This window comes from Podospora pseudoanserina, chromosome 5, assembly GCF_035222485.1.
Source record: "Podospora pseudoanserina strain CBS 124.78 chromosome 5, whole genome shotgun sequence".
NCBI classification, from domain to species: Eukaryota; Fungi; Ascomycota; class Sordariomycetes; order Sordariales; family Podosporaceae; genus Podospora; species Podospora pseudoanserina.
The window spans coordinates 1,450,577-1,472,680 of NC_085924.1; the positions used below are offsets into that span (position 1 = coordinate 1,450,577).

Sequence of the window (22,104 nt, forward strand, 5' to 3'; positions counted from 1 at the left end):
ATAATAAATACGGAATTACTATTTTATAAAATATATTATAGCCTATAAAGCTTTTATATAAAAGTTAAGAAAAGTATTAGAAAGGTAAGAAGGTCGCTAATATTAAAATCGTAAAGTTACTAAAGGATATATTAATATTTATATAGTATATACTCTATAAGGGAAATACAGTATAGCTTTATTTTAAATATCCGAAGTATTAGAAAATACTTTAGTTTTAATATATTATATACGGATATATAAAGTATTATTAAAGTAAGTCGTTATACGGTTATTAGCCGGTATATAAAGTAAGTAAAAAGGATAAATTATAGTTAATTAAAAAAACTATAGCCCGATAGAAAAAAGCTTAATAGGAGGACCTAAACGATTACGTTTTATAAAAAATTTAGGACCCGATTAAACTAAAGAATAGCCTTTAGATTATATAAATTATATTAAGGTATATAAAGTATTATATTAAATATATAAATAATTAAAATATAAATAATAATATATATTTATAGGAGGAAATAATACTAGGATAGTATCTAAGCCTAAACTACGTTATATACTTATAGAAGAAAGTTAAATAATATTATTAAGCTAAAACGCTTAAAATTAAATAAAAGAACTGCTATTAAATATAGATATAAAAGAATATTAAAAATAAAAGATAAGAGAAAGCTAGGTAAGTATAGTTAAAAAACTTTATATTATTAAATAATTTAGAGTAAAAGAACGCTTTTAAATAATATAATCGTTTAGGAAACGACTTACGGCCTTTCGCGGAAGCTATTAACTTTTAATAAATTACGAATAATATTTTTAAAGGTATTAATATAAAGTAAAAGTATAGGATAATAACTTAGCGCTCGTTAACGAGGTCGCTATTGTATAGGGAAGAAATAAGAAAAATAAATGCTTTTAGGTTACTATACAATAAAGGGATCTCTAAATAGTAATATTAATAAATAGTAATATAGAGATAAATTTAATTTCGTTATAATTTATATACTAGGCCCGTATACTATAAAAGAAAAAAAAAGAATAAATAATTATATAAAGTTTATTTCCTACGTAAAAGGTTTATAGAGAAACACTATCCTTAAATATTATAGTCGAAGGAAAAACGATATTAATTATATTTAATATTATAAATATAGGACCCTTAAAAAATATAATCTTAAGGTAACTATAATATAAAAACTATAACCTAAATATTAATTAAAGGGATAATAATTACTTACGATTAAAAAAGCTTTAAAAGTATTTAACTAACGATAGAAAATTAAAAATACGTACGGAGTAAAATATAGGACGAGTACTTTTTACGGTACTACCGTAAAGAGTATAGGAAATAATAATATATTTTATCGATATAAATAATAAGATTAAAGAAATAAGGTTAACAACGTTAATAAAGATATTAGAGGTTAATAAATATATTTATTATAATAACGTAGAGAAAGGTAAGAAAAAGGTAGTACCGGTGGAATATCGAGGATATTTAACTTTTACGGTTAAGTATTTAAAGAAGCTTTTAAAGTAAAGACCGTAAAACTATAAAATTAAATTAAAAGAAAGAGTTAAGCTATAGCTATTTAAGGTTTATTATATTAACGATAAATAAAGTAAAGAGTTACGAAAGTATTTAAATAAAAATTTAAAAAAAAAATATATTAGGGAATCTATATTACTAATAAAATATTTTATATTCTTCGTACCGAAAAAAGATAGTAGTTTACGACTATATATAGATTACTAGTAATTAAATAACGAAATAGTAAAAAATAGTTACCCGTTACCGTTAATATTTAGGTTACGGAGTTAATTAGTAAAGGCGTAATACTTTATACGCTTAAATATACTTATCGGATATACCTATATACGGATTAAAGAAGGAAATAAATAGAAAATAGCGTTTCGTATACTCTATAGTTATTTCGAGTATTTCGTAATACTATTTAAGTTAACTAATACGCCCGTAACGTTTTAATCTTTTATTAACTATATTATACGGAAGTACCTCGATAAAATAATAATATATTATTTTAATAACGTTTTTATTTATTTACGTATTTTAGAGGAATATAAATAATATATATAAAAGATACTTAATACGCTATACGGAACTAAACTCTCCGTTAATAAAGAAAAAAGCGAGTTTTATATATAAAAAATAGTATATTTAAAATATTTAATATCGTTAAGTAAAGTTTATATAAAATTTAAGAAAATTATAATAGTTAAGGACTAGTTTATACCGTAATTATAAATATACGTTAAGGAATTTTTAATATTTACAAACTTCTATTAAATATTTATTTATAAATATATAAGTATCGCGCGGTTACTTAATTATTTAATTAAAAAAGACGTGGAGTTCCGGTAGGGGTAGGAAAAAGAGTAGGCCTTCTAAGAGCTAAAAGAAGCTATTTTAGAGGACCCGGTATTTAAATTATTAAACTTTAGTCGATTATTTAAAGTCGAGGTAAATATATTAGATTATACGATCGGTAGATAGTTAGGATAGTAAGACAATAACGGTAAGTTATATCCGGTAACCTTTTTTTCGAAGAAGCTCGAGGGGGTATATTAAAACTACTTAATTTACAATAAAGAGCTATTTATTATTATCGAAGCGTTCGAGGAATAAAGGTTATACTTTAACGGTATTAAATACGAAGTATAAGTCTATATAGACTATAAAAATCTACGGTACTTTACTATTATAAAGATCCTTAACGCGCGGTAAATATAATAATTAAAGTTTTTTTTAAAATTTAATTTTTAAATTAATTATAAAAAGGGCTCGGAGAACGCTAAAGCAAACGTATTTAGCTAGCGTACTAACTATTATAAAGATATATCTAAGGAGTTACTACTATTATTTAAGGAAGCGTTAAATAATATTTTTAAGTATTTACTATAACTATAAATAGAATATTACGTAATATATCGCGAAAGGGTTACTTCTAGTAAGTATTAAGGGAAGTTAGGTAATAATATTATAGAGTAATATTAGTAGGAAGAGCTAGAGCTATAAGGTATTTAGAAAGATAATTAGGGAAGACTATAGTATAAAAATCGAGTATATATAATATTAGGTAATAAAATAGTATTAATAATAGAGATTTACGTATCGAAGTTCGGAGGATATATAAGTATTATTAAGACTATAGAAAAGATTAAATAGTATTTCGACTAATTAAGGATTAAGGACGACGTTAAAAAAGTTATTTAATTATATTATATATACGAAAAAATAAGGGTTACGAGGCATAAGCTTTATAGATTTCTAGAACCACTGCCGGTAGTAGAACGGCTATAGAGTTTAGTTACAATAGACTTTATTATTAAATTACTAAAGTCTAAAAATACGGTAACCGGTATTAAATATAATAGTATATTAATAGTAGTCGATAAACTTATTAAATAAATATATTTCTTACTTTATAAAGAAACCTAATTAGTAAAATAATTAACGGATATAGTACTATAATATATTATATAAATATATATATAACTAAAGAAATTTATTATAGACTACGATATTAAATTCGTATCGAAATTCTAAAAAATATTAATAACGAGGCTAGGGATAATAAATAAAGCGTTTTTGGCTTATTACCCTTAAATAGATAATTAAATAAAACGGTTTAATTAAATCGTAAAATAGTATTTATAAAATTATATTAATTTCGAATAGGACGATTAGGTTAAACTATTATCTATAGTATAGTTAATATATAATATATTACTAACTAAAACGATTAAAATTATACTGTTTTTCGCGAACTTCAATTACGAAATAAATTTACGGTAAGGACTTACAGTTAATGTATTTAAAGCTAAAATTAAGGTAAATAAAATATATATACTTTATAATAAGTTTAAGTAAAAACTAAAGTTTATAAGGGAAAGAATACGGAAATACTATAATATTAAAAGGCTCGAGGGACTTTACTTTAAAGGGAAAGATATAGTATTTCTTTTTATATATAATTTACGTATTAAAAGACTTAGTAAAAAACTAAATTATAAGAGAGTAGGACTATTTAAGGTTAAAAAGAAGTTATTAGAGATAGTATTCGAATTGGAGCTACCTAGTATAATACGTCTATAGTTATATACCTTTTATATTTTATTTTTAAAACCCGTATTATATATAAGTAAGGCTAATATATAGGTAATAGCGGAGGACGAAAAAAAAAAGTACGATATAAAAAAAATATTAAATTTATAATTTAATAAAGGTTAATTAAAGTATTTAATTAATTAATTAAAATATTTAGTTATAAATAATTTATAGGAACTATAGGTATACTTTAATTACTTAAATAAATAAAAAGAATTCTATTAACGATATCCGGACCGACTAAAACCTAAATAAATAAAAAGACTTAGCCCCGGCTTATAGCTAAATAACTATAAAACGGAGTTAAAAGAACCTCGACGGGAGTCGAACCCGCGTTTTCGACATAGTAGTCAACGTACTATATACTATACTACGAGGTTAGAAAGTATAAAAGGGATTAAATATAAATAATATTACGCGCTTTAGGTACTTTAGGAAGTAAAAGGCGCGCTATTAACGGTACCTAGCGTAGTTAAAAAGGAAAGACCGGTTACATTAGGATCGAAGGAAAGGTCGGAGGGCTAGCCCAGGCCTAAGGAAGGATCCAGGGCGTAAGGAAACTACGGAACGGTATCCTGGGCGGCGTCCGGCCGTATAGAAGTACCCGGCGAAGAAGTAGGAGGCGCCGTAACGGCAGACTGCGCTACTTAGGTATCCTCTTTCTAGATATCCCGCGCGAAGAGGCGCTTTTTACGTACGCGAAGAGAGCAACGTATTTATTTTACCTAAATAAGCTAAGTAGTTAGTTACGAAAGTTAGTCTTTAAGCTTTTATTCCTTACGCTCGAGTCTATTTTACTTTTTTATTATTCGGGTTACTATAGAACGGTTAATTACGGTATAGGAAGAAAAGGAAGATCTACTTACGGGTAAAGCTAATATTAGATTTATTATATAGGATTTTACGACGTACGTACTCGGCGTATCGTAAGGACTTAAGGGCTATAATATAAAGGGATTTAGCGGTAAAATAAGTAAAATACGGTATTATAGTAAAACTACGGCGGCGGATTCGGGAGGAAAGGGTAGAGGTTTATTTAGTTTTATAATAATGTTTCTATATACGGTTAAATATAATAAAAGTAAGGAGAAAAGGGAAGGAAAAACCTACGATATAGTTAGTAATAGAAGAAAATTAAGCCGTAAAAGCTTCGGCCTAAAGAGGGAGTATTATATTATAGTTTTAAAAGATAGTAAGGCTACGAGGGACTAATTAAGACTAAACCGCGCCATTAAGCAAGGCTTACGGTCCAGAAGGGTAACGGATTAATAAAATAGGAACCGGGGACCGCGGTAGGGCTTACGGTCTACGGTCCGGCATTAGCCAATTAAAAGCGGACCGAGGACCGTTTATAAGTTAACGGTCTACGGTCCACGAGTCTATATATACGGAAGAACTAGCCGGCGTAAATAGATAATTCTATAGTATATAATATAAGTTATAATCGTTAATATTTAAATTATTATAATAAAGATAAGCCGTTATTATATACTATTTAGCTATACCGGACTAGGATTATTTAGAAGTGCCTTTAACTAGTGTCCCTTTTAGAGGTTCTGGATAGAGGTTCGTTATACCCCTACATTACTACTATCCGGCTACGTTTCTTATATTCCCTTCCCATCCACGGCCTTCTAATCTAGTAGATCCTGTGCTTCTTATATAGTAAGTAACCCTCTAAGCCTTATACGTGTTTTTTTAGCTCTTCGGCGCTTACTTAGTGCTTTATTGGCTTTACGGAGCGAAGAGACCTCTGTACGAAGGAGAGCTACCTAGTGCATTATAGCCGTTATACCCTTAGTAAGCTGGTCTACCGTAGTTAGTATTAAAGTTAGGAAGCTATTTTAATAGTTAATAATATAAGTCTTAATAAACGTTAATTGTAAATTAGCTTCTCGAGGGTTATGTAGTATCTAGGAGACTTAAGGTTATATAGTGCCGGGCCGTAAGTTTGGAGGTGTTAGCGTATAAAGCTTTATATTTAGCTTAGAAAGTACCTTCTCTAGATCGTACGGTATAAAGCTAGTACCCGTAAAGCCACCCTATATATTCTTCTCTATTATAAAGGCGAAAAAGGCTTCGCGGAAAGTATAGAGGAACTCGAGCTTACTTATATGGTTAATATATATATGTATTAAATCCTCGATCTGGCGACCGTACGTCTATTTTAGCGGCCTAAAGCAGTTAATATCGAGTAGTTAGAGGAGGTGGGAGGAGTGTAAAGGTATATAAAGCGTAATAATATTGTTTTGCTAATAGTAACGCTTAAATTCGGTCGAGTAGTAACTTTCGTAGTTATCGAGGATTTGTAACCGGTATTTACCCTTTATATAGGACGCTATATAATAATCGAAGTACTTAATTTAATTTAGGCTTACCGGATTAGTAGTTTAGCTATTATCGGTAGTTACGATACGCTAGATAAACGGTAGATTATACTCGGTATATTAATTAGTAAGGTAGTATTACGCGGCTAAAATAATAAAGGGAAGGATAGCCCGGCTAAGGGTATTAACTTCCTAGATTACCGTTACCTATTTACGGTTATTAGGCTAGGTTAGTTTTACTTTATTAAGGCTATCCGAGGTTATAATTACTATACCCGCGAAGATAATGCCTATTATAAACCTAATCTCGTTAAAGTTATAGATATCGTTATTTATAATACCGTATTTAGCCTTAGTATTCTGTACGAGCGTAAACTACTCGGTAATAACTTTTAGATCCTTATATTTAGCCCTCTAGTAGTCGTATCTACGCGTAAAACGCGTACGGAGCTATAGCTAGCGTTTAACGAAGTTATATACCTAGAGCTTACTAATAAGGTACGCGTCGCGTACGCGTAGTAGTTAGTTAGTTATATCTTCCACACTATGTAATCTTGGTAGAAAAGCTTGCGCATATAGCTCAATAACGTATTAAACAATAGCATCCTCTTTAGATTAAGTAAGCTTTTTCGATTTAGGCGTAATATCGCGTCGTGCAGGCCGGCTAGCGCGCCGATGCCCTAGAGTCTTACGATCGACTCTATAGATCTTAGCTGCGGCTCGTTCGCTTAAATTCTTATCGTTTTAAAGCGCTTGGAGGGCTAAGATTATGTGGGCTTCATTTAAATTAGAAGGTATCTTGGATAGTTAAGGAAATTGTTATTGAGTACGAAGGTGTTATGTCACGAAGGAAGTGGGTCACTCGCTTATATGGGTCACTCGCTTATAATATACGTTAGGTACTTATTTCCTTTCTTTTCCATCTTGGAGACAGTACATGTCTTTCTAAATACGAGATCAACATCGGCATTATCCATCAAACGAATAGACTGTAAATGGCAGCTGAAATCATTCTGAGACGATTACTGAAAATTAGGCACTGCAAATGAGAGTTGGCCCAATCCAATCCGGCAAATATCGAACGTTAATAGGTGATTAGATCATAAACCCTCAATCTTTATATTGAGACTAGAAGTCCGCTGATGTTCGTCAAACACGGTTATAAAGTCCCGGCCCCTGGGAAGGCCTATCGCAAGCTTCTCGATTGAATGCGCGGCGGCAGTGGCATAAATCACCTTTGATGTAGGTACTTATGTTTGTTCTCACGCCAGACTCTTAAGGTACCGTTTACAGTGTTCGCAATATAATGAACCAGGGTATGATACGTCAAGCTACAAATCCATGCCCGCCGCTGCCGTTTCGCACAGGGGAAAGTTGAACAATGTTACACAGTATTCCAGAGAAAGGTCTGATATTATACTGCTAAGAATGCTGCTGATACCAAACACTCCGAATAAGACCAGGGCAATCCAAAAAGCTGCAGGCATCAAAACAGCTACCTACGCCACTGTTCTCTGCTCGCCCTTATCCCTATCCCCACCAGTAGTTGCTTTGCCGAATGCAAGACTGTCGCCTTGGGTCATGCTTGCACTCTATTAAGCAGTCAGTTTCCATATATCGAACGGTAATTCGTGATGTCTGGAGAGGCCGGAATAGGAAACGAACCTACTAGGAACAGTTACTGGTTCCATAGTACGCGCATTGCTCATTGGTGCACTCCAGATTATCGTTTGCCTTGCTACCGCATTCATGGCATGTGGGGTACGTTACTGGCTTCGCGTGATTGACGGTGCTGAAGGATTGTGAGGAAGCGGCCATTGTTAAATATGTTTTGAAGGTAGGTAGGTATTTGAAGAATGGATTTTGTGTCTTGATAAAAGTAGTATGAGTTTGCGTGACTGCGATGAAGAGGATATATCTACCTCCTTATATACTGGAACGAAGCATTACAGTACCTAGGTACCCAATAACCGCCCAAATAACCTAAGAAAAGATGTGTGTCTTATGGATGCCGGCTGCCACATGTCAACAACCAACCCGGCCACATCTCGGACCAACTAAGGGTTCAACTGCAAGCCGTGAGCTAGTCGTTGGAAGTAGAGCATGCAGGCAAAGGCCTGGTGGGTGGCCATGGGTTCTAACTGGCCACGAAGGACTTGGCAGTGGCCGGAGGCCATCAGGGCACGGGCAACTGGTTGACTGTCACAGTTAACCCAACGGCAGGTCGCACAGTATGTAGGGCGCAGGACGTCCCCAGCCAATCATTAGGAAAGTCAGGAGACAGCTAATTGAGGCTGGCCAGAAGTGCTATGGCGCCAAGGCCCACGAGCACTCTGCAGGATGCAAGATGCTCGGGGTAATCGAAGGCATAACGCGACAAGCACTATACAGAATGCAATGTGCTAGGAGTAATCGGGGCCATAGTAGGGCAAGTACTTCGGGGTCTTAAGGTCTATAGATACAGAGGAACTAGCTAATATAAATAGACAGTTGCGCAGTATGTAATATAAGTTACAATCGTTAGTATTTAGATTATTGTGATTGAGATAAGCTATTATTATATACTATTTAGCTGTACCGAACTAGGATTATTTAGAAGTGCTATTAACCAATATCTTTTTTAAAAATTCTAGATAGGGGTTCGTCACAATCCGGTTACGTTTATAGGTAAGACTTAAGCTCCAATAGTATTAACTAGGATTTTAATTTTATATTATTTCTTTATTATTAATAACATTACGACTTTAAGTTTCTATAATTTATTATTAAGTATCCCGGCTTTTACAAATACAAGCATTACCTTTAATTTTATAAAGGGCTATATAATTAACGTAAATATATTATATAGAGGAATGTAATAAAGGCAGTAATATCAGGGCTTCGAACTTACGGTTCAATTTAGGCTAATAATCTTTAATAGCCTCGTGTGACGAACCCCTATCCAGAACCTCTAAAAGGGACACTAGTTAAAGGCACTTCTGAATAATCCTAGTTCGGTATAGCTAAATAGTATATAATAACGGCTTATCTCTATCACAATAGTTTAAATATTAACGATTATAACTTATATTATATACTATAGAACTATTTATTTACGCCGGCTAGTTCCTTTATATATATAGACCCGTAGACCGTAAACCGTTAACTTATAGACGGTCCTCGGTCCGCTCTTAATTAGCTAATGCCGGACCGTAGACCGTAAGCCCCACCGCGGTCCCCGGTCCCTATCTTATTAGTCCGTTGCCCTTCTAGACCGTAAGCTCCGCTTAACGGCGCGGTTTAATCTTAATTAGTCTCTCGTAGCCCTATTATCTTCTAGAACCGTAATATAATACTTTTTTTTTAGGCCGAAGCCCCTACGGTTTAGTCTTTTTCCACTGCTAACTATATTATAGGTTTTTCCTTCCCTTTTCTCTTTACTTTTATTATATTTAACCGTATATAGAAACGTTATTATAAAATTAAATAAACCTTTACCCTTTCTTCCCGAATCTACCGCCGTAGTTCTACTATAATACTATATTTTACTTATTTTACCGCTAAATCCCTTTATATTATAGCCCCTAAGTCCTTACGGTACGCTAAATATATATACCGTAAAATCCTATATAATAAATTTAATATTAATTCTATTCGTAAATAAATTTTCTTTTTCTTTTTATACCGTAATTAACCGTTCTATAGTAACCTAAACGATAAAAGAGTAGGATAGACTCGAGCGTAAGGAATAAAAATTTAAAAACTAATTTTTATAATTAATTACCTAGCTTATCCGGGTAAAATAAATATATTACTTTTTTCGCGTACGTAAAGAGCACCTCTTCGCGCGGGGTATTTAGGAGAAGGATACCTAGGTAGCGTAGTCTGCCGCTACGGCGCCTCCTACTTTTTCGCCGGATATTTTTACGCGGCCGGACGCCGCCTAGGATACCGTTCCGTAGTCTCCTTACGCCCTAGATCCTTCCTTAGGCCTAGGCTAGCCCTCCGACCTTTCCTTCGATCTTAACGTAGCCGGTCCTTCCTTTCTAACTACGCTAAGTACCGCTAGTAGCACGCCTTTTACTTTTTAAGGTACTTAAGGCGCGTAATACTATTTATATTTAATTTCTTTTATACTTTTTAACCTTATAGTATAGTATATAGTATATCGATTATTACGTCGAAGGCGCGGGTTCGACTTCCGTCGAGGTTTTTTTAGTTCCGTTTTATAGTTATTTAGCTATAAGCCGGGGCCGAGTTTTTTTACTTATTTAGGTTTTAATTAGTTTAGATATTATTAATAAAATTCTTTTTATTTATTTAAATAGTTAAGGTATATTTATAGTTTTTACGAATTATCTATAGCCGGATATCCTAATTAACTAATTAAATATTTTAATTAGTTTTTATTAAATTATAAATCTAATATTTTTTCTATATTATACTTTTCTTTTTCGTTTTCCGCTATTACCTATATATTAGCCTTACTTATATATAATATAGGTTCCAAAAGTAAGATATAAAAGGTATATAATTATAAACGTATCGTATTAGGTAACTCTAATTCGAATACCGTTTCCGATAACTTTTTTTTAATTTTAAATAATTTTACTTTCCTATAATCTAGCTTTTTATTAAGTCTTTTAATACGTAAATTATATATAAAAAGGAATACTATATCCTTCCTTTTAAAGTAAGGTCCCTCGAGCCTTTTAATATTATAGTATTTCCGTATTCTTTCCTTTATAAACTTTAGTTTTTATTTAAACTTATTATAAAGTATATATATTTTATTTACTTTAACTTTAGCCTTAAGTACTTTAACTATAGGTTTTTACCGTAAGTTTACTTTATAACCGAAGTTCGCGAAAAACGGTATAGCTTTAATCGTTTTAATTAGCGATATATTATATATTAGTTATACTATAAATAATAGTTTAACTTAATCGTTTTACTCGAAATTAATATAATTCCGTAAATATTATTTTACGATTTAATTAAGCTATTCCGTTTAACCGTCTATCTAAGGGTAATAGGCCGAAGACGCTTTACTTACTACCTTTAACTTCGTTATTAATACTCTTTAAAACTTCGATACGAACTTAGTATCGCGATTTATAATAAACTTCTTTAGCTATATATATATTAATATAATATACTATAATATTATATTCGCTAATTATTTTACCGATTAAGTTTCTTTATAAAGTAAAAAATATATTTATTTAATAAGCTTATCGATTACCGTTAATATATTATTATACTTAACGCCGGTTACTATATTTTTAAATTTTAGTAATTTAATAATAAAGTTTATTATAATTAAACTCTATAGCTATTCTATTACCGGTAGTAACTTTAAAAATCTATAAAGCTTATACCTCGTAACCTTTATTCTTTCGTACGTATAATATAACTAAATAGTATTTTTAATATTATCTTTAATCCTTAGTTAGTCGAAGTACTATTTAATCTTTTTTATAGTTTTAATAATATTTATATATCCTCCAAACTTTAATATATAGATCTTTATTATTAGTACCGTCCTATTACCTAATATTATATATATTCGATTTTTATACTATAGTCTTTCCTAACTATTTTTTTAAATACCTTATAGCTTTAGCTTTTCCTATTAATATTACTTTATAATATCGTTACCTAACTTTCCTTAATACTTATTAAAAGTAACCCTTTCGCGATATACTACGTAATACTCTATTTACGGCTATAGTAAATACTTAAAAGTATTATTTAATACTTCTTTAAGTAATAGTAGTAACTCCTTAAGTATATCTTTATAATAGTCGGTACGCCGGCTAAGTACGTCTACCCTAACGTTCTCCGAACCTTTCTTATAATTAATTTAGAAATTAAATTCTAAAAAAAACTTTAATTATTATATTTACCGCGCGTTAAGGACTTTCGTAATAATAAAGTACCGTAGATTTTTATAATCCGTATAGACTTATATTTTATATTTAATACCGTTAAAGTATAGTCTTTATTCCTTAAACGTTTCGATAATAGTAAATAGCTTTTTATCGTAGATTAAATAGTTTTAACGTACCCCCTTAAGCTTTTTCGAAAAAAAAGTTACCGGATATAACTTATTATTATCGTTTCGCTATTTTAATTATTTACTAATTATATAGTTTAATACGTTTACCTCGACTTTAAATAATTAATTAAGGTTTAGTAATTTAAGTATTAAGTCCTTTAAAATAATTTTTTTTAGTTCCTAAAAGGCCTACTTTTCTTCCTATCTCTACCGGAACTCTACGTTTTTCTTAATTAAATAATTAAATAACCGCGTAATACTTATATATTTATAAATAAATATTTAATAGAAATTCGTAAACCTTAAAAATTCTTTAACGTATATTTATAATTATAACGTAGGTTAGTCCTTAACTACCGTAATTTTCTTAAATTCTATACGAACCTTACTTAGCGATATTAGATATTCTAAATATACTATTTTCTATACGTAAAACTCGCTTTTCTCTTTATTAACGGAAAGTCCGGCTCTATATAGCGCGTTAAGTATCTCTCGTATATATCGCTTATATTTCTTTAAAGTACGTAAGTAAATAAGAATATCGTTAAGATAATATATTATTGTTTTATCGAGGTATTTCCGTATAATATAGTTAACGAGAAATTAAAACGTTATAAGCATATTAGTTAATTTAAATAATATTATAAGATATTCGAAATAACTATAGAGTATACGAAACGCTATTTTCTATTCGTTTCTTTCTTTAATCCGTATATAAATATACTTAATAAATATATTTAAACGTATAAAGTATCGTGCCTTTATTAATTAATTTCGTAATTTAAATATTAACGATAATAAATAATTATTTTTTACCGTTTCGTTATTTAATTACTAATAGTCTATATATAATCGTAAACTACTATCTTTCTTCGGTACGAAAAATACGGAGTATCCTATTAATAATATAAATTCCTTAATATATTTTTTCTTTAAATTTTTATTTAAGTACTTCTATAGCTCCTTACTTTACTTATCGTTAGTATAGTAAACCTTAAATAGTTATAGCTTAGCTTCTTTTTTTAATTTAATTTTATAATCCTACGGTCCTCGCTTTAAAAGCCTCTTTAAATACTTAACCGTAAAGGCTAAGTATCCTCGATATTCTACTAGTACCGCTTTTTTCTCGCTTTTTTCTATATTATTATAATAAATATATTTATTAACTTCCGATATCTTTACTAACGTCGTTAACCTTATTTTTTCGATCTTACCGTTTATATCGATAAAATATATTATTATTTCCTATATTCCTTATAGTAATACCGTAGAGGGTATTCGTCCTATACTTTATTTTATATATATTTTTAATCTTTTATCGTTAGTTAAATACTTTTAAGGTTTTTTTAATCGTAAGTAATTACTATCCCTTTAATTAATATCTAGATTATAGTTTTTATATTATAGTTGCCTTAGGATTATATTTTTCGAGGGTCTTATATTTATAATATCGAATATAATTAATATCGTTTTTCCTTCGACTATAATATTTAAAAATAGTATTTCCCTATAAACCTTTTACGTAGGAAATAAACTTTATATAATTATTTATTCCTTCTTTTTTTTCTATAATATACGGGCTTAATATATAAACTATAATAAAATTAAATTCGTTTCTATATTACTATTTATTAATACTATTACCTAGAGATCCCTCTATCGTATAGTAACCTAAAAACGTTTATTTTTCTTACTTCCTCCTTATATAGTAGCGACCTCGCTAATAAACGCCGGGTCGTTATCCTATACCTTTACTTTATATTAATACCTTTAAAAATATTATTTATAATCTATTAAAGGTTAATAGCTTCCGCGAAAGGCTATAAGTCGTTTCTTAAGCGGTTATATCGTTCAAAAGCGTTTTTTTACTCCAAGTTATTTAATAATATAAAGTCTTTTAACTATACCCGCTTAGTTTCTTCCTATTTTCTATCTTTAATATTCTTTTATATTTATATTTAATAGTAATTCTTTTATTTAATTTTAAGCGTTTTAGCTTAATAATATTATTTAATTTTTTCCTATAAGTATATAGCGTAGTTTAGGCTTAAGTATTATTTTAATATTATTTTTTCTTACGAACGTACGTTATTATTTATATTTTAATTATTTATATATTTAACGTAATACTTTATATATTTTAATACGATTTATATAATTTAAAAATTATTCTTTAGTTTAATCGGGTCCTAAACTTTCTATAAAACGTAATCGTTTAGGTCCTTCTATTAAGCCTTTTCTTATCGAGCTATAATCTTTTTAATTAACTATAGTTTACCCTCTTTACTTATTTTACGTACCGGCCAATAACTATATAACGACTTACTTTAATAATACTTTATATATCTATATATAATATATTAAAATTAAAGTACTTTTTAATATTTTAAATACCTAAAATAAAACTATACCGTATTTTCCTTATAAGGTATATACTATATAAGTATTAATATATCCTTTAGTAACTTCGCGATTCTAATATTAGTAACTTTTTTACCTTTTTAATACTTTTTTTAGCTTTTATATAAAAGCTTTATAAATTATAATATATTTTATAAAATAATAATTCCGTATTTATTATATTATTTTTTTAATATTATTTATTTAATAGGTCTTTACGTAAGACCTTCGTTTTTAACGATTTTTGTAGTAACTTCCGTAGTAATCTATATTAGTTAATCCTATAATACTTATATTTAAAGATTTCTTTCCTCGTACTCCGCCTTTAGCCTTTCCAGGGCTTCCTTTACCTTTTAAAACTCTATATCTTTTTATTTAATATATTAATTAAAGTTTTTTTCGGAATTTATTACTCCGCTTTACTAATACCTAATAGCTATTACCTCTATAACCCTCGGTCCTTTTAATATAGTAATTAATATAATCTTTTTTTTCTATTTAAACCGTTTAGGTACTCTATAGTCCTTCTTAAAGTATTTTACTTTACCGTAATTAAAATATTTAAAGTTATTTTTACCCTAGCTCCAGCCTTATAATCTTTATTACTATATAATATCGATTTTTATCGGTTTTACGTATATAGTATCGGAATAATTAATATTAAAGTATTTTCTTTTTTACTTATCGTTAGGACGGTTATTACCGAAATATTCTTTATTATTATTATTATTATAGTAACCTTTATTACTTTTCTTTTCCGTATACCGCTAGAATTACCGATTATCGATCCGAATAGTTATAATAATATATTTATCGATAATATTAAACCTTAATTCCTTATATAATTTATCTTTTACTTTTTCCTTAAAGCCGTTATAAAAAAACTATATTAATCCCTTATCGTTAATAATATTACGTAAATTATCGATTTTAAATAAAGCCGCGTAATTAACCGCTAAGTGCGTTTAGCGTAGGTTTATAAGCCTTTCCTACGCACGCTTTACTTTATCGTACTCTCTAAATACCTTCTTAAGCTTAGTTTTAAAGATACGATAGCTTTTAAAGTATTTACGGTAATTTTTTTTTAATCCTCCGGCTCTTACTTATAATAATTATCGAGGCTAGGCTTAAATTACGTAAGAGCCTTATCCTTAAGTCTAATAACCGTAAAAATTATTTTTAACTTTTCGTTAGTAAACTAGTTTAGGTAATAACGAAAATAGATTTTAAATTAAATTAAGAATCCTTTAAGCTCTACCTTTCCTTTTTTATAGTGCTCTAGTACCGGGAATTTAACGGTTAATTTAAGTACGGTCGTAATAATAATAATTTACTCCCGAGTTTACTAAGCTTCTTCTTTAAGCTCTTTAAGGCACTTAACGACCTATTCTATAGTAATAAGTATAGGTCTAGTACTAATAGAAGGTCCCTCGCTACCTAAGCTAAGCGGGATACCTCCTATCTAAATATTCTTAAGTCCGGCTATAATAGTAAAAAGACACTTTTAACTTATCTGTAATAAAGTTAAAGTAAATATATAACGTATAACGAACCCTTATCCAGAACCTTTAAAAGGGATACTAATTAAAGGCACTTCTAAACAATCCTGGTTCGATATAGCTAAATAATATATAATAACGGCTTATCTCTATTATAATAATCTAAATACTAACGATTATAACTTATATTATATACTATAGAACTATCTATCTACGCCGGCCAGTTCCTCCGTATATATAGACCCGTAGACCGTGGACCGTTGACTTATAGACGGTCCTCGGTCCGCTCCTGATTGGCCGATGCCGGACCGTGGACCGTGAGCCCCACCGCGGTCCCCGGTCCCCATCTTATTGGTCCGTTGCCCTTCTGGACCGTAAGCCCCGCTCGACGGCGCGGTCCAGTCTTGATTGGTCCCTCGTGGCCCCACTGTCTTCCAGAACCGTGATACCTCGAAGAGCGTAATACTAAAAAGAAAAAGAAGAAATACAGTTTTAGTAATCCTAAACGCGTATTTTATCCTCCCTTACCTGGCCCGTGCCCTTGTTGGCCTCAGGCCGCTGCTAAGTCCTTCAATATTATATAGGGCCAGTGGGCTTCCTTTAATAACCGCCCTACCCTCTGATTATCTGCCTCACTTTGACGACTGGTTCACAACGTGCAGTTACCCCTCCTTGCGGTGGTATCGACAGTGTTGTTGGTGGTGGTTGTGGGTGGTTGGCTTTTGCCATGTGACAGTAAACCATCTCCCCACCCCCCAATACCATGCATGAAAGAGACCGGAATTCTGCATTCTCAATCTTGACGCATCTTAACATAGATGTCAGCGGCCCAAGCAGGCCTTTCAGTGTCTTTGACAAGGCTCATGAAGCACAGTCTCAAGAGCAGCACATCCAGACCGTCAAAAAAGACCAGTACTCTAGACCACAAGCATCACAGACCTGCACCCCTTCTGTCATCTCTAGTCATTGCTGCACTCAGACTTTACATCCCTGCTTTTTTATCTTCAACCGCAGCTCATCCATAAAGGACTTCTCCACACACGAAAAAATATCCACCACCACCTTCCCTCTGCCCGAACCGATCGTGGCATTCAACTGACAGATCTCGTCTCGATTCTCAAGATTGTCAAAGATTTGGATGATACAGTCGACAAATGCCAAAAAGGGCGCCCCATGAATAGACACAAAGAGAGAGGAGGGCATTATTCTTCCCAAAGTGAAGCTGATAGGAACCAACCCGAGCATCCGTGTTGGAATACCTGGTACCCACCAACCACTGCATCTTTATCATGTCGATATTTGGATTGATATATTCGCGTCAGTATAATGGTATAGCCACTGTGTGTAATAACTCAGCGTCTCCTCACGCGCTTCATGGTTGAGGAACAATGTCGCAAGCTCGTTTCCCTCCTCTCCACAGTGCCGCAGCCGTGCCCCAACTCCGTAAGATAAGACTACTGTTCTCGGTCCCCAAATGAGGCGGTGGATCTGAAGACGAAATTCGGCGGGTAATGATGGGAAGCCGAGTTTCACGGGGTGTGTGACGGCTGGTATGGTGTTTGCCATTTTGTGGGGTGGGGCTTTTCAAGGTAGGTAGTGAAGGGAAGTAGAGATGTGAAGCAAAGGAAAGATTGTGGCTGAAAGGAAAGGCAGCAGAGCTCAATGGGAGAAAAGATTGTGTGGAAGGTGAAAATGGTGACTGTGTGGATTTCAAACTTTTCTACCGAATCAGATTAACTGAGATGACTCCATCCACTACATATGGAGACTACAACATGGAATTAAGAGGCCGTGAAACAGACACAACAGGCCATATATGATAGTTCCTCGGCTTCTAAAAACGGTGAATAGGCCTTTGGATAGTATGAAAAGACCTTTCAACAGTATACGTCTTGGAAGATGATCGAAGGTCTTGAAAGATGCGTAGCCCCCACTGGGCCTTAAGCGTTGTCGATAGCCGTTAACGGATAGTCGGTAGACTTTGAAAAGTTTAAATATAGGTAGTATATATGCCTTTAGACATATTAAGTAGGCTTTATTTATCAGTTATAGGCGTTTAGAAATCATTGAGGCTCATGAGACATGACGCGACGTGAAATCAAGCAGACTCGAGTGACAATCCAAACAACGGTGTGAAATATTTTGATTCCAAAGGTTCCTCCCCGGGGTATACAAAAGCCTCCTCCCATTATTACTACATACATCATCCAGCCATGAAACCTCTCTAGTCCAACATGAAACCACTAAGCATATCCGAAACCTTCCCTATTTAGATGACATTGCCCTTCACCTGCTTGAAATCCTTCACCTTGATATCCCTCCAAACAGCCACCGAAACAATCGAAATGACCTGAATGACGGCCGACGCAATAATCATGTACCTCATAGCATCGCCATACGAATCTTGAATGGCAATTCTCGTCTCACTGCCCCACGGGTAGTCGAGCTGGGTCTTGAGGTCGGAGAAGATGAGCGACACGTTAGCCTTCTCGGCCTCGGGCAGGAACTTGTTCAAGCTCCTGGGGAAGACAGTGCCCCAGATAGAGGTGGCGACGGTGCCGCCAATGGCGCCACCAACGTTGGCGAACATGGCCTCGATGGCCAGGACAACAGCGATGTACTGATGGGTGGTGGCAGCCATGGCAGCCATTTGCTCGCAAATAACCAAAGTGCCGCCGGAAACTGCAATGAAGATCTGGCACATGGCGATGTATCCAATGTTGGAATCTGGCTGGCGGAACACAACCATGAGGGCCACGCCGAGAATGGTTACGGGAACGCCAAAGTACAAGGCCAACCACTTGAACCGGCCAGTCCAGCGGATCAGCACACCGACAACGAGTGACCAGAAGCAGGACCCAATGCTGTAGATGTTCTGGATGTAACTGGCCCTGGTGATGTCCAAGCCACTGACCACCTGAAGGAAGGAGCCGAAGAAGCTGTTCCAGATGTAGAAGGAGATGAACAGGTTGCCGGCAAGAATACAGGCTCCAAGAACAGTCCGATCGGTGAGGAGTTCATAAGGGATGAAGGTCTTGGGCGCCCACCACTTCTCATACACTGCAAAGGCGACGCAAAGAACAAAGCCCACGACGAGCATGGCAATGCAGGTGGCCGAGGCCCATCCGTCGGCCTGGTAGAAGTAAATGTTGAAAGGCAAAAGGAACAGTGCCAACCCGGCAATGATGAGCAAGAGCCCAAAGACGTCGAACTCGATGGCGTAATACTTGAGGCTCTCGAGCCAAGTGCGCCCAGAGTTTCTCTCCGGCATGACTCCAAGGGCCTTGGCCTTCTTGTAGTTCTTGTAGAAGAGGGCCAACAAGGGAACGCACATGACAGGAGTGATGATGGCAAAAGCGCCAAAAGCCCATCGCCAACCAGGGCCATAAAGGAAAGCGTCCGCAAGGGGCCCACCAACCCAGACGGTGATGATGTAGGGGGAAGAGGCAAAGGCGAACATCAGAGATCTGTTCTTGAGGGACGAGGTGTCGGCAACGAAGATGGAGATCGAGTAGGTGACGCCATTGTAGCCAACCCAGTAGAAGACTTGAGCGGCCGCATATGTTTCGACGTTTTGGCATGCAGCCATCAAGACGAGACCGATTGTCAGGCAAATCACCATGAGGATGAAACCCTGCGGACGACCCCAGATATCGAGAATCTTGGCAAGGGGCAACTTGGACAGGCCGGAGATCAGGTACGCAAAGATCGAGACGGTAGGGGTGAGCGAATGGGCAGAGAAGGCACTCGTGACGTAGGGCAGCAGACTGTTGGTCATGTTCTGCTGCATCGCATCGACGAAGTAGATGATCCAGATACTGAGCAAGCATAAATGTTAGCGCACAAGCTACACATGCCTAGCGGGATAGTCTACCTACGTGACATATGCCAAAATAATGTCCTGTTTCGTCCACACCTTGGTCAGGGCCTCGATATCCTGCACACCACGCTGAGCATCGAGCGAGATGGCATCTGAGTCGTCAGCGACAGATTCCTTGACACCCTCGGTATTGACGACATTGGCCTCCTTGTCGCTGGCGGCCTTCTCGTCCACTCCTGGTTCCACGACAGGAACATTGCTGTGCGGCCGAAGCCGAGAAAGAGCATCCCTCATATTGTCGGCTTGGGGGAGGAACAGGAGGATCGGCGAAAAGGGATGAGAGGGTAGGAACCAAAAAATGGCCCGGGAAGCAGCGCAACGCGACCTTATAATCTAATCAGATGGAATGCATCAGGGTGGGAATACATCAGCTTTTCTCCGTCGGCTTGTATCACCCAATGCACATATCCGCTCGGTCAACCCAGTGGGACTCCAATAAGTGACACAGAACATCCCAGAGCAACAGGCCAGAACCCACAAGTGCCACGGGAATCCCGCGTGGAGGCAAGCACTGGATGCATCATCCTGTGGTGCTCCTGTGATATTCTGCAGACAACCCTTGAGCAGTACCACCTTGGCGTGTCATCCGCAGGGATTTTGGGCCCACCGGTGCATGAGGGCAGGCCGGAGCAGCGCGGGTTGCGTCGTTGCCACGGCCGGCGGTAAGCAGCGGGAATGTGGAAGGGCGACCGGGCGAGAATGGAGGAGGGAGGGGACGAGGCCGAGGAAGGACCAGTCAGGTATCGTTCCGGTGAAAAGCTAGAGGAGTCTGCACTGCCAAGTTCGATGTTGTTTGGGAGCAAGCTCCGAGCAAGGTCCGGCCGTTGAGAAGATCATGTTCGAAAACGGAAGTTCTGGTTGGGGCTCATCCTTGGCAGAGGTGGGGCAATTTTTTATCAGATCGTCGAGCATTTCATCTTATCTGATTGATAAAAAAAAGTGGCGGATGGCTTTTGTAGGGACGAGCGTTCAACCACCAATCGCGGACCTTCCTCGTAGCCCTGGAGCAGCATTTTGCTTCTCGACCGACGGCCTGCATGGGTGTTTTGCGACATCGGCGACATTAACAGTGGGATAAAGCCATTTCTCAAAGAACTGGTCTGTTGGGGCTGCCGTTCTGCAACCAACTTCACGCTATTGACGCTATCGACTGCCTGTATCACCAGCCCATTAACACCGGCTCCAGTCTTGTTCTGTTCTCCTACACCACATCACTGTTGATGGCTTTTTGCATTTGGTAATCCCGTGGGAGAGACACCTGCTAGCCTTGCGAACAGCTTGCGCCAGTTTGCCTGGTCCAGAGCGCCCAACTTTTCAAGCTTCAAAGGTCTCGGCCCCATTATTATCCTGTTATGTAATAACGGGCAGATGTTCGGTGGAGTTTATACCGAGGTGAAGCCTCTGGTATACCATTAACCATTCTTGCTTCAGCCACTGCCGAAGGAAATACCGTTCATTTTCCAGAGTATTGATGGACATGGGAAAACCGTCAGCACCATGATCCCAATTTTCACACGACGCCCCCCAACATGTTTGTCTCAGCTTGGAGCTTTGATATCCCACAACCAAGAACCCCAAGACACTAAACCCCACATGATTGTGCCATAGCGCCGAAAGTGAGCTTGTCCAAGACCCTTCCCGCTGGTACCTCGCACCTTGTCGAGTCTAGCTGCGCATTCCCGGCGGCATTTGCAAACTTTTTGACAGCATCTCCATGTTGAGAGTTTCAACAACCACCAAGACGTGATGCCCACCGCAACATCCAACCCTTTAGTCATGAACCAGGTCTCCGGGATTTTCTCTTCATCTCGTCCACTCTTGGAACCCACGAACATGCA

At 34.9% G+C, this 22,104-nt stretch overlaps 1 protein-coding gene across 1 annotated transcript; it reads right to left on the reverse strand.

Annotated features, from left to right (window-relative positions):
• Window positions 1-18,494: 18,494 nt before the first annotated feature.
• On the reverse strand, window positions 18,495-21,052 carry MFS2_1 (MFS siderochrome iron transporter 1). The gene is made up of 2 exons (XM_062947606.1): window positions 20,265-21,052; window positions 18,495-20,204 (listed from the first exon to the last, which is right to left on the reverse strand). Exons 1-2 carry the CDS (start codon window positions 20,498-20,500, stop codon window positions 18,656-18,658), a joined length of 1,785 nt encoding a protein of 594 aa, XP_062798815.1. The 5' UTR covers window positions 20,501-21,052; the 3' UTR covers window positions 18,495-18,655.
• Between the last annotated feature and the right edge of the window lie 1,052 nt (window positions 21,053-22,104).